General features: G+C 41.0%; 1 protein-coding gene across 1 annotated transcript in view; it reads left to right on the forward strand.

Annotated features, from left to right (window-relative positions):
* LOC135208342 (mediator of RNA polymerase II transcription subunit 23-like) overlaps window positions 1-12,841 on the forward strand; it is a 242,334-nt gene that overhangs the window by 120,825 nt on the left and 108,668 nt on the right. Inside the window, exons 23-26 of the mRNA XM_064240445.1 lie at window positions 2,259-2,401; window positions 3,690-3,831; window positions 9,389-9,488; window positions 10,506-10,745. Coding sequence (XP_064096515.1) covers window positions 2,259-2,401; window positions 3,690-3,831; window positions 9,389-9,488; window positions 10,506-10,745 — 625 coding nt within the window. The remainder of the gene's footprint in view (window positions 1-2,258; window positions 2,402-3,689; window positions 3,832-9,388; window positions 9,489-10,505; window positions 10,746-12,841) is intronic.

Raw genomic sequence — 12,841 nt, forward strand, 5'->3', positions numbered from 1 at the left:
AAACAAGAGATGGTAGAAGATGCAAGCAGGAATGAGAAATTAGTTTCCAGGGAAAACAAGGAAGGATATCTAGATGTATTAGGGAACCAGTAAATACAGACAATGGTGAAGCTTGAAAATATGGTATTGGGGGAAATACCTAAAGTATTCCAGACAGATGGGACCAGCTGAGTCCATAGAAACAGTTGCCTGCAGAGGAGCAGTAGTGTATAAATGAGCAGTCAAGTACATAGGTACAGTAAAGCAGACAGTTGAAACACCAGAGGTAAGCTGCAGATTTAAGTAGCACAATAGCAGGCAGCATTAACTATTCATGGACAATTCAGCCATAGCCAATACTAGCCCAAGAACACACAGGCCACCTTTTCTTGAATCCAGACAGGAGAGAGGTGTCATCTGAATGAAGGAGTGCCAGTGAGGGGGGAAGGAATAATTGTGGTTACAGGTAAAGTCAGAGAACAGATGGTAGAGATGAAGCTGGAGATCGAAGAAGCAGGCAGTGTGGAACAAATTTCTTTTTAGGAGTGACAAAAGATCATCTGAACAAAGAGACTTCCATGGAAGACAAGCTTTGTCATATGAGAAAACAGAGGTGGTCTAGACCTGAGATGGTTTATGAACCTTACTCTTGAGCATTTGTGACACAAGGCTGCACTATTGCAGGGCAGGAGGCCTTGTCAGATGGGACTAGTCCCAAGAGCCATAACCATGGTGTGACAAATGAAGAAGAGTTGGAAGAATCACCATGCTTACATGCAAGCCCTTGGTTGTAGAGGAACCATTGATCCATTGACCAGTCAACACACAGACTGCACTAGCGTTCTGACAGGAACATTTTTGTCCAATATTGACATGGAGCTACAGGACTAAGCATCTGAGACTACACAAATATGCTGAAGCACGAATGAGGTAAATAAAATTCCCTGAAAAATAGCAAAATAATAAAATACAAAAAAACAAAAGTACTACAGTAAATGTAATACACAAGTAAAGGAGAACCAAAGGTAACTTACTTTGGACTGGAAAACTAAATGGTGGAAAATAAAATATAAAAAGGTAAACCAATAGAGACAAGAAAAGGGGAAAACTACTCAAACTCACATGTTAATGAAGGCAAGGTTAATTATCATAAAAAATATAGATTTTTGGAAAAATCTAGCAAAAATTATATAATTGAAATTAAAGGAATACCAAAAAATCCTGCAGAACAGGGAACAGGAAGCTCAAGATGAAAATACTAATGTACTACAACATAGTACAGTTTAACTATAAAACTCACATAACACTAAGCAAAACACAATCAGCATGAAGTATATTAAATTAGAAAAAGGTGGAATGAAAACAAATGAACGGTACTTTTTCATCATGGAAAAGTACACATGATGGAGCCACACAGGTGAAAGAGGCCTCACCTTTTGGGTCAGTGGAGTGTTTGGCTGGTCATGCATAGTTGGTAATTTCTTCTTTCTAAGTCTATCAACTTGGGGTTCTGGAGGCATTTCAATGAGGAAAGTGTTGTGATTATTGGGGTTGTTAGAACAAACCAAATGGAGAGATAGATTATCTTGCTTTTATATCGTGATCAAGGTTTTTATATAAACATACTTGTGATTCTATTATGGTATTAAGTGCATAAAAGAGAATAAAATATAAAATTTATTCCAAGGCCAAGCACTGGGGCCTATTAGGTAATTCAGCGCTGAAACAAAAATTTACAGTAGAAGGTTTGAAAGTTGTAACGGGAGGAAAACCTCACTGCACATTGAATCAGTTGTTATCAGTTGTTAGGAGCGGATGGAACGTAAGATGGAAGAAAGAGAGAATATGAAAGTAGGTACAGTAAAAGGAACTAAAGGGGTTGTAACTAGGGGCTGAGGACACGCTACAAAGAACCTTAAAAAGTGCATAGGAATATTTTTTATATGGAAGGCTAAGGGTGAAAAAATATTTTTAGGTATAACAGTAACAGGTGTACTAGGTCTAACTTATTTTGAAGGCAAATTAATTGAACTTATCACAGATGTCATTTGACGGTGGATTTGTATTTCTCATGTACTTGGTGCAATACTTAACTCTAAAATGTAGTCCATTTTTTTAAAAAGAATTCGATAATCACTACAAGTATCCTGTGTACTTACCTCATACTTGATGAAGTATCTTTCGCCTTGCCTGATAAACCAAAAAGTTGTGCGACAATCAGTATGTATACTATACTGTATACCTGCAGCAGTTTTGTACTGTAAGTTATTTCTTGGCAGGCACTGAGGACTCAAGAGGGTAGTGAAGCCCATGTTTGTTTCTTCATCATACAACTTCTGTTGCTGAAACCTCCAGAATTAAGAAATCGTGTTCAGGATTTTGTCAAAGATAACTCCCCAGACCATTGGAGGCAAAGTAACTGGTAAGATTATTGAACTTTCATTATTTAGTTGTGTGGTGTCAGCGGTGTGCGCAAGAATTGTTAAGTATATGCATTTTTCTTTGAAGAGGCTTTTGATAACTAACCATATTACACATATCGGATCAGAATCGTGTAACTATGAATTTCTTCAATATTTTTCTCTGCTATAAATAGTCTAAATTGTAATTTTTTCACATCAATCCTTCATGTTTGTTGAATAATAGAAGAGAAGATTTTAGATTGGAGTAACACTACGTACAGACTTGCATATTATTAAATATAGATGATTATGTTTTAATTAGAAAGCCACCTCAAGATTTTCAAAGCTTGCTTAATATAAAGCATCATCACCATATACCTTCAGGGATGAGACTCAAATCTCAGAACAACAGATGTGATCAGGGCAAAGTATGCACAACAAATGAGCTACCATTACATGGAGAGAGGAATAACGAAGTTGAATCTTTCAGATATTGAGGAATGAAGTTCAGAACAGGTCTCTCGAGTTGGAATTTAGCAAGATACTTTGAAAAAGCAAATGAGACAATGGGAGTGGATAACATTTGGAAATAATGTTAGAATTGACATAAATTTGAGTATGTCAGTATTCAGGAGTACTACTTGAAGAGTCCAGTACTAATGATTTCTATAAAAAATTGGATCTTTCACAGATATTGATACGTACAAAAATTATTTTAGTAAATATCCAACTAAAGTTTATGAGAAAAGAAGATATTTTAATTTTGAAATACTGCCTGCTTTTCTCTCTTCATACAAATTTTGAAATACTGCATGCTTTTCTCTCTTAATACATTTATTAGGACTTGTGGAGTCTGATGCTTGCAATTTTTTTAGATTTGCAAATATTTGTGTGGTTGGTGATGACTATCTGTACTTTTGTAGATATTTTTTAATTACTACTTTAATTATCACAACCATTACTGTATTATGAGGGTACAATATATTGTTTTATGCCTGTAATTTAGTAATTCAATAGAAAATATATTTGTAGTTTTCAGATAAGTTTTACCTCTAGATTGTAAGCATTATTTTGACGGCTTTTTGTTTAGTTAGATTTTCCAAATGACAGTAATTGGTAAATTAAATCAGTTACTGACGTTGTAAGCCTTTTTAGTTAAAAAGGCAGGGCACTGATAACAACAATTTATAATGAATAATGTTTGCTGACTTATGTATATTGTGATCTATAAAAGTATTTTCAGTACAGAAAGTAGAGAAAACATGTTTGTCACAGGGTAAAGTATGGCAGGAGCATTTGTATTTTCAGGTATGAAAAGCACATGGCATTCCATCGGAAGTACCCTGAGAAGTTCTCACCAGAGAGCATCCTTGCAGAACAGGGCACATTGACTGCACAGTATCAAACTTTGCCTATATATTTCTCCAACGTTTGTCTTAGATTTTTGCCTGTGAGTAGTTTGTTTGATTTTTTCTTATTTTAAGTACTATATTTGAAACCTCTTTGGGCACAGAAGCCTTTGTATTTTTTATGTTTCAGTTTTGTTTTTAAAAATGGACAACTGTAACGTTTTTTCTTATGATTAGGGTAAAAGATTCTGATTGGATAAAATTAGGAATTAAAAATTTCCTTGCAGTAATTAGAGTTAATTCAGTACAAAAAATATACTTGTAACAGGAAAAAAATATATTTGCATCAGGCTTTATCGCACTGGAATACTAGTAGTAGTTGAAATCATGTAGATATTTAGCAAAATTATTTTTTGTACATTCAACTTCCGCGAGGCGCCAGGATATCCCGAATCGCCTTATGAGAGAGAGGTCAGCCGCGAAGCTCCTCTTTTTAGTTTTTAGCAGGATCGGATCAGCCTTCTCCTGGCAAAGGCGCAAGATGTTGCACAGGCGGCCGTCGCTTTTGTCAGGATGATTCTGATACTGAGAGAAGCCCTTCTCCAATATTCAGAGGACTGCTGTAACAGGCAGTTCCTCTCAGCGTGGACTCTCTCCTTCATTCATACTCTTCCTTCATTATGACGAGGCAAGAGCTACGGGAGTTTTCTTAATAAGAATCTCATCTATTCGGCGTTTGGGAATGACTGCGGAAAAGGGAACATCAATCTTCCTTCCGTAAGCTCAAGATCTGAACAGGAATCCTGTCCCTTCTGCGATTTCTGTGGAAATCACGAAGACTTAACAAGTTCCTGGATTAACTTCCTTCCTTAGGGAGATATTAAACGTATTGTCAAGTAAATGCATAACACATAAGTGACAAAAAATGTATACTCTTTGTATCTTAATGGGTTAGTTCTCATTGACAAAGATCTCATACATCTTATCGCGTAAGCATATAAGCTCTCTTGGACAAGATTTGGAGGAGCTCTCATTCATTGATTAGAGGCTCTTCCAGGTAATAGATGCGTAGAATACGTCCTTTAAGTCTTATGTCCAAGAGAATAGGAAGCTTGAGAGATTCTCTTTGATCCTCGGTTCTCACTTGTGATCTCCTTCGGCTAATACTAATTCGTTCTATTGACGAAAAGAACGAAGATAGTAAATTTTCCATTCTCTCTCTGCCTCGGCTAGGAAAGAATGTAGTAGAGAATTTGGTGTATAAAACTACTGTATGGTCAAGTCATATGCGCATACCGTAGTTACCTCTATGGTTGGCAACTGAATTCCCTGTATCCTTACAGGAGTTTCCTAGGTAAGGACTACGCTTAAAGGGCTTGTTACGACAACACCGACTCAGTTTCTGTATTTAACGAAGGTTGTTTCGCTTAAATATGCATTATTGAGAACTTCCTTAGGCTCGATAATAATTTTATCATGTTCCTTCATTGAATGGAGTAGCTGGCAACTCAGGAAGAATACGGCCGAGACAGCGAACGTAGACTGCTGTCACTGTAGGCCAACACAGTACCATCTAGTTCTCGGTCATTAGCGGTTGGTTACATCTCTCTCTCCTACGGGATTGACTGGCTAACCGTATCTCTCCCCTACAATCACGGACTTAGCCTCGAATTGAGGGGATTTGTAGGCAAACATGAATAACATTGTCTGCGTTTTGCTAAGAAGCTTTCAATAGAAAGATTTCTTGCAACCTTTCAATGCTGTTTACCGCAATGTAACAGAATTATAGACGATTCTAACGCGGCAGAGCACTATATTATATAATGCTCTCATGCTTACGAAAGCATAGCCTTATTAGAGAACGGAGCATGCTCAGTGAGAAGATGGATGAGTCTGATTGGGGGCCATTTTCTTCGTGCAGAAGTTTGTTTCTGAATGGACTATATTACGCCTATAAAGTTTTTCCTACCAAGAAACGGAAATAACATATGAGAGGGTGCCGGGTACCATGACAGAGGTACAGATGTTCTGGCACATAGTCTAAAGAATTGCAGGCAATTTAGTGGACTTGATAATTTCTCGATATAGCTAGTTGTTAACCGAAGGGTTCAGTAGCCTCTCTGACAGCAGGCTCGGTAACGTCACGGTTCGTTCCTGATTTCGTTCCCCGTCTAACTGGACGGGGGTTCGATCCCAAGGAGTGACGAAATTATTTTTTAAATCAATCAGGCCAATTCCACAGCTCTCTCATATCTCAAGGAGCATCGAGAATCTCTTTTTTTCGCCCCTGTTCGCGTTAACAAGAGAGAACCTGTTTGGAACAGACACACGGAACGTAACGATCCTTAAGAGGTTCGCTGCACGATGTTGCACGTCCGTGAGAACCTTCTCGATCGACGATAATAACTATTGACGTCTGTCTAAGCTTAGTTGGAAAAAGAGTTGTGGAAACCTGCGAGATGTCTTCTTCATAGATCTCTTTGCAATGTTGAAGATGAAGAGGCTTCCTCTAGACTGCTTCCTTATTCTTGATCCAAGAGCGTAGCGATATACGCCATCCTTTAGTTTGAAAGGGGAATAAACATTAGTCTTTTTTCCTCTATATATAAATTCTTAACAGATGTATTAAGATAATTACTGGCGTCAGAGGAAGAGAGGACGATGCTTTTCGCCCCATTTTGGCCTTCGAGAGGCTGGATTCACAGAGGTCACGTCCTTCTTACAGCACTTTCTAAAGGCTTTCCCAAGAGAGTCGGTCTACTCACTTAGAAAGGGACCTCAAGAACCTCTCCACTCTGAGTCTGTCTGCGTGCAGACTGACGAGAAGTTGACATGAATGAGAGGATTTTTCAAGGTGAATGACAAGTGTCATGGCCAAGACAAAGAAGTGCTGCAGATCGTGCTGGGTTGAATGAGGAAACTGTCCTCTTCCAATACCTCTGTGACCCACATGGCGGTTTTCTTCCCTTTCTGAGAGAAGAATCACCTTTGTAGATATCTGCTATCAAAGAATACAGTAGCAGGCTATACTCTGTCTCTACAAAGGGACTTGGAGATAGCAGAGGACTAAGATCTTCGGGATCTTATACGATACCTCAATACGACCAAGAGTAGGACATCGTGTACTTCGAGTTGGGATCTTTTCGTGGCCCGCAGATTCCGTGTTCCGACAAGTTGGAACCTCTCCTCATCAAGCTTCTTTTAGAAATTTTATGAGGAAATTCATTTTTTCTCTTGGCCCTACCAACCACCAAGAGGACAAGTGAATTTTTGTGTATTGGAATCTCGCATCAGATTCAATGGAGACTCGGCGATTGGTTCTTGCCAGCATAGTATGTCTGGCAAAGAACTAAAACCCTTCTAATCCTGGCTCAGAGCTTTGAAATCAAGGGATTTTCCCAATTGATACGGGAAGAGATAGAAGGGTCTCTTTGCCCAGGCAGGGTACGTAAGTTTTATCTTCAGCAGAAGAAATGGCTTAAAGTTTGCCTACAGAGTCTTTGGGGTGCGATGAGGGCTCGAAGCGCTTCCCAGAAGGTACTCAGAGGGACACGATAAGAGCCAAGAAAGCCCTGGGTTCCCCCACTTTCGGCTCGGAGTCTTCTTCGACTTCCAGGCTCCTTCCCCTCCTTCGGGCAAGGAGAGGGAAGATTCTGCAACGAGAAACCTCCTCAACATGCAGGAATAGATCTTGTTAGCAAACGGAAGTACTCACGAAGGATCCCCCTCGGAGGAAGACTGTAATCTCTCGTCCTGTTAAGATATCCTATCGTCTACTGGATGTAACTGGCTACAAGCGCCTCCCCTCGTCCTAGGCCAGAGGCTCCAGGTAGAAGAGTTCCTTCCACCCTTCTCCAGTCTCCTGACAAACTATTGTGGTTTGTTCAGGATCCAGTGCCAAACAGGCGAAAAACGCCAGAGGCAGACAGCTCGGATGAGCGCGTTTATTGTCTGATGCGGAGAAGGAGCGGGCCTCCAACCTGGCGCAAATGCGCCAGAGGCGAACAGATCGGACAGGTGAGAGTGTCCGATGTGGACATCGCCAGCCAGCCTCGAGACTCCAGCCAAGCTCAAAGCTCCAGCAAGTGGGGAGGAGCCAGCTAGGCGCGAGGCGCCAGAAGCGCCAGCCAGGCGCCGGGCGCCAGCCGGGCACCAGGCGCCAGAAGTGCCAGCCAGGAGCCAGGCACCAGACAAGCGCCAGGCGCCAGCCAAGAGTGATGCTCCAGCCAGGCGCGAGGCGCCAGCTAGGCGCGAGGCCCCATCCAGGCGCAAAGCGCCAGCCAGGCGCAAAGCACCAACCAGGCGCCAGGCTTCATCCAGAAGAGATCCATATCAAAGAATGCCCTGGCCTTCTTTGAGACATTTGTGATCTCTAAAAGCACTTGATAAGTGCCTTGATGATTCCTTCAAACAGCTGAGAATTAAAAGCGCATGAAGTGCGAGCTTTTGCAAATTCTTGTTCTTTCCATAACAATAAGTCAATAAAGGACATGTTAGCTGTCACATACGGGAGATGCAACTCTGTGTTGACTTCCCATAACAATAAGTCAATAAAGGACATGTTAGCTGTCACATACGGGAGATGCAACTCTGTGTTGACTTCCCATTACCGAAGGATGTCAAGATAACCTGCGAGAGATCCTTCTCTCTTGGTTTATACGTGTCTGCGGATACGTTGCTGGGATAGGGAGCCGATACTGATCCTTAACTAGTGAGTTCAATTTTATTTAACATCGAGTTTTTAGGGTTTTTTGAAAGGAGTTTGGGGATAACTCTTTTCATTTAAGTACACTAACCCTCGTGTTAGGATCAGGTGATCGGGATCGGTGTTGTGCTCCTTAATTATGCCACTAGGCAAGGTGTGTTGTCATGTAAGTGGGTAAGACCCCATTGACAAATGCCATCAGGCTCTGTCGAGTAAGTGGATAAGACCCCATCGACAGACCCTCAAGAACTCTTAGCCATAGGTCACATCCTCGCTGAGGCTCTTGAGGTGAAGCAGACTCCTAAGCAGTAGCTATGAAGTCTGCCGCCTAAACAGGTAGGAACCAAGGTTTTTTATATATTAGCTACAACGTATGTTGTTTACCTGTCTATTCAGTAAATAGCTGTCTCTTACCCACCACCAATGGTGTGAATCAGCTAAGTATATATCTGACAGGGAAGTTGAATGTACAAAAATGATATTGTTATGATACAATAAAGTTTTATACATACTTACCTGGCAGATATATACAATTAATGGCCCACCCAGCCTCCCCTCAGGAGACAGGTGGAAGAGAAAATCTGATTAGTAAACAGGAATGGTTCCTATTCCTGCCACCCAGCGGCAGGGCGATAGATCACCTGACCTACCTGTAGTGTGCCGAGAAATTCGAAATTTCTGTCGGGACGACGGAGTCTAAAGGCTAAGTATATATCTGCCAGGTAAGTATGTACAAAGCTTTATTGTATCATAACAATATAATTTTTCTTGGTTTTCTGTCATCTGTTAATGAAATCATATTAAATGCATTAATAACTGGGATAATTTAGTATCTTGATGTCAAGTATATTGTTCAGTTAATTTTTTCAAATGTTTTCAGAAATTGATACAAGAATATTGCTTTCAGGAAAATTTAATGTTTTTGAAAAGTATAACATTGTGGATTTTTTCAGGTTCTTGACATCATCAATCACAGATTTCTAGAATTGGCCCAGGTACACAAAAATTTAGAAACCATCCTTGAGCGACTAGGTGTGCTCTACAAATTCCATGGTATGTGTGATTGGGTTTAAAAATTCTTACAGTTGCTTATATCACGAGATAGTCCTTAAAAATATACAAGGATTTGAATAACAATTGTACTTGTATTTTACAAATGAAGTAGTCTTTATTGCAAACTGCAGTATGTAAGAAGTGTCATCATAATATTAGTAAATGTCTGTGGTAAAATATGGGTTTTGTTTTTGAATAGCTAGAATGACAGTCAATTTCAAAATTCTGCCGACACCCACTCACATGAGTAAAACTAGCATGAATTCCTTACTGTAAAAGTATTTAACATTAGTTGTTGGCTTACTATTGAATGCAAATGTACCTCTTAATCACTGCCTATTGAGTGATATAATTCAGCTAAGAGTTTGTTCACTAAATTGAGGAAGTATATAGAGACCTTTTTTTATATTTGTCCATTTATGATGCTTTAGTAGCTTACCTTGTACGTATACTTCTACAATGTTGTATAATATACTTCCTAAGATATAAATACGTAAACTAAAGATTATACAGCAATTAATCAAGTTTTGTAATGTAATTAGTTAGTTATTCTACAGAATGCCAGCCATGAAATTCCTTACAAATACGTACATAGGTGTATTTTCAGATCTATCAGGATCCCAAGCTAACATCAGCTAACCAGGTTTTCAGTTTATCCTCCCCACCTGTATGTAATAAGTCATGTGGAAAATAGATGTTTTCTTTTGACTTACATTGGTTGTGGTTAAATTCACAATATGTTGCAATTAGTTTTATGCTGTATAGGTACTTGTTTTTCTATAGCTATTTAAACCTTTGAAATAACTTTGCTAGTGAATCATGGGCATTTTTTCCCATACAGGCTAGCAAAACCCCTTTACATTAGTAATGAATGCTGAGGATTTTGATTGAAGTTTTCTAGTGAAAACAGATGCTTTAAAGAGTTTTAGCGTTAAGGTAAGTATTTGAATATAAAATAGTTATAGGGTTGATTTTTAAATTCCTAATTTTTTTTATTTGCCATTTTTGTTGTTCCAGATCGTCCAATAACATTACCGTGTATAACACTTTTCCATTATTACGAAAGTAAATTACGTGAGCGGCCAAATCTCAAACGACGTTTGGTGGTTGCTGTTATTATGTCCCAGCAGGAAATCCGGCCACCTGGATGGGCACTGACTGAAGCTTATAAGCAGTATTTAGGAAGATCTGCAGATGACATAGTTTGGAATCCAGGATTGCCTTATTATACTGCCCTTGTGAAGCGCCTTGTGAACAGTATCCTTTACCTGGACAGGTTTAATTTGAGAGGAAAAATTTTTGCATTTGAATGTTCATATTCGTTCTTTTTAGTTCATGTCAAATGAAAATGTTTGCAAAAGCTATTTGTTCATATACGAAACAAAACCTTCGGTCTTAACATTAGGATAAATACTCAGCGCCAGCTGGAAACCAGTAATGTTTAAAATAATTGTGTACGCAAGGGACTATTGGCATCTGTGCTTGGTCACGAGACATGTGGGGCCACCCACATACCCCTCATTAACTCGTGACCCTGTCAGTTATTTTCCTACCGCCTTTAAGTGAGGACGTGGTTTACTCCGTCCTTTTAAAGCCGGGTTAGTTTGCCCCCTGTTGTTTTCAATTTGTTGTTTGGAATTCCCGGGTATGTGAACATGAAACTTTCTCATGCTTCGAGACTTCCTGGATGTCACAAGAAGCAGTTATACGCCTTGTTATTTTCTTCGACGGTTTTGACGTCGATGGAAACCGTCGAAGTACTCTTCTTGTAGTAAGTCGTAGGTGAAGAAACTCTTAACCCTCAAACGCCTATTGGATGTATTTTACGTCGAGATAAATTGTCTTTTGGGTGCCGACAGGACGTAATTTACGTTGACATAGAAAAGTTTTTTGTTCCGATACGTAATACAAACCATCGGTCCTTTAACAATAGAAAGTAGCTAGCGGCAGCTGGAACGGTCGTAAGCTTCGAACAAGGGGAGAACGGTAGTTAACTGCTTGTCCGACAGTCGCGCGGCTGGGAGGTAAACAAATCACTTTTGCTTTCCGCCGCAGGTGTGAAGGACGTGTTCGTCATCGCTCTCTGCCCGCTTCATCGTCGTATGCTTTGTTTATATTGTGTTTTCTACCATTGGTTTGTTTGACTTGAAAATGAAACTGTAAGTATACTGTTTTCATTTTCATTACTTAATTATGAACCAACATGGAGCTATCGCCGTAGATGCGGCGATTTCCTCTCTTTTCATGAATTGAACCCTTGAATAATGTCTCGGTGCCGAGGGCGGGCGCGCTCGCGCCGAGTCATGTATTTTGGGCGAAAGTGGAAAAATGTAAGTACTTTTTTGTTCCGATACGTAATACAAACCATCGGTCCTTTAACAATAGGAAGTAGCTAGCGGCAGCTGGAACGGTCGTAAGCTTCGAACAAGGGGAGAACGGTAGTTAACTGCTTGTCCGACAGTGTGGATAGGACGTGTTCGTCATCGCTCTGCCCGCCTTGTCGTTTGCTTTGAGTATCAGCCCTCTTTTCCTAGTGTAATTGAGAGTATATGATTGTAAGTACTTTTACATTTCTTTTGTCATTGCAATATGAGTGATCAAGAAATGGATATTTCGCCGCGCCCCCCAGTCGACCGTAGAGTGTGGTCCCGGGGCGGGCTGGAGCGTAGATGCGGCGGATTTAGATCATTCGTGGATGTGGATCCACATGAGGTTTGTACTCGTTGTCGGGGGCGAGAATGCTCCCGCAACGAGCCATGTATGACATGTATGAATTGGTCCGAGGCGCAGTGGGTTTCTGTACGACGGGCAGGAAGAGACTTAGGCCGCCAAAGAAGTCATCGGGAAGCTCTCCAGTGACTCCTTTGGTAACTGACACCTTCGTCTTCTTTCCTGCCTCCCGGTCAGCCCCCACGTTTCGCGCCTTCCCCACTGGGGGGGGGCGGGGCGGTAGGGTAGCGGAGTCCGTCTCTCTCTCGATCCGTCGAGTGTGGAGGAGGGCGCCCGCTACCCGGACATCCAGTTGTATTCGGGGTGGGTCTTCCGTCCGCTCTGGGTGGGGGTTCTTCTCCCCCCAGGCGTGAGGAAACCCCTCTGACTAATCCGACTGTTGCTTCCGCAGATGTGCCACAGCGAAGGACGACCTGGGAGGTGTGGGAGTCGCTGGGGGGACTGCAGGGAGTGCCTAGTATCCAGGGGTTGATTCAGCGGTTGGCGGGGTCGGCAGTGGTCACTCATGGTACTGGTAACCACTACCACTACCACCATATCTACACCAGCGTATGACATGCCGCCGCACTTGGTGTATACGCCACATGTAATGACGGTGACACCCACGGCCTGCAATACACAAA

This window comes from Macrobrachium nipponense, chromosome 35 (assembly GCF_015104395.2).
Source record: "Macrobrachium nipponense isolate FS-2020 chromosome 35, ASM1510439v2, whole genome shotgun sequence".
In the NCBI taxonomy this organism is placed as follows: Eukaryota; Metazoa; Arthropoda; class Malacostraca; order Decapoda; family Palaemonidae; genus Macrobrachium; species Macrobrachium nipponense.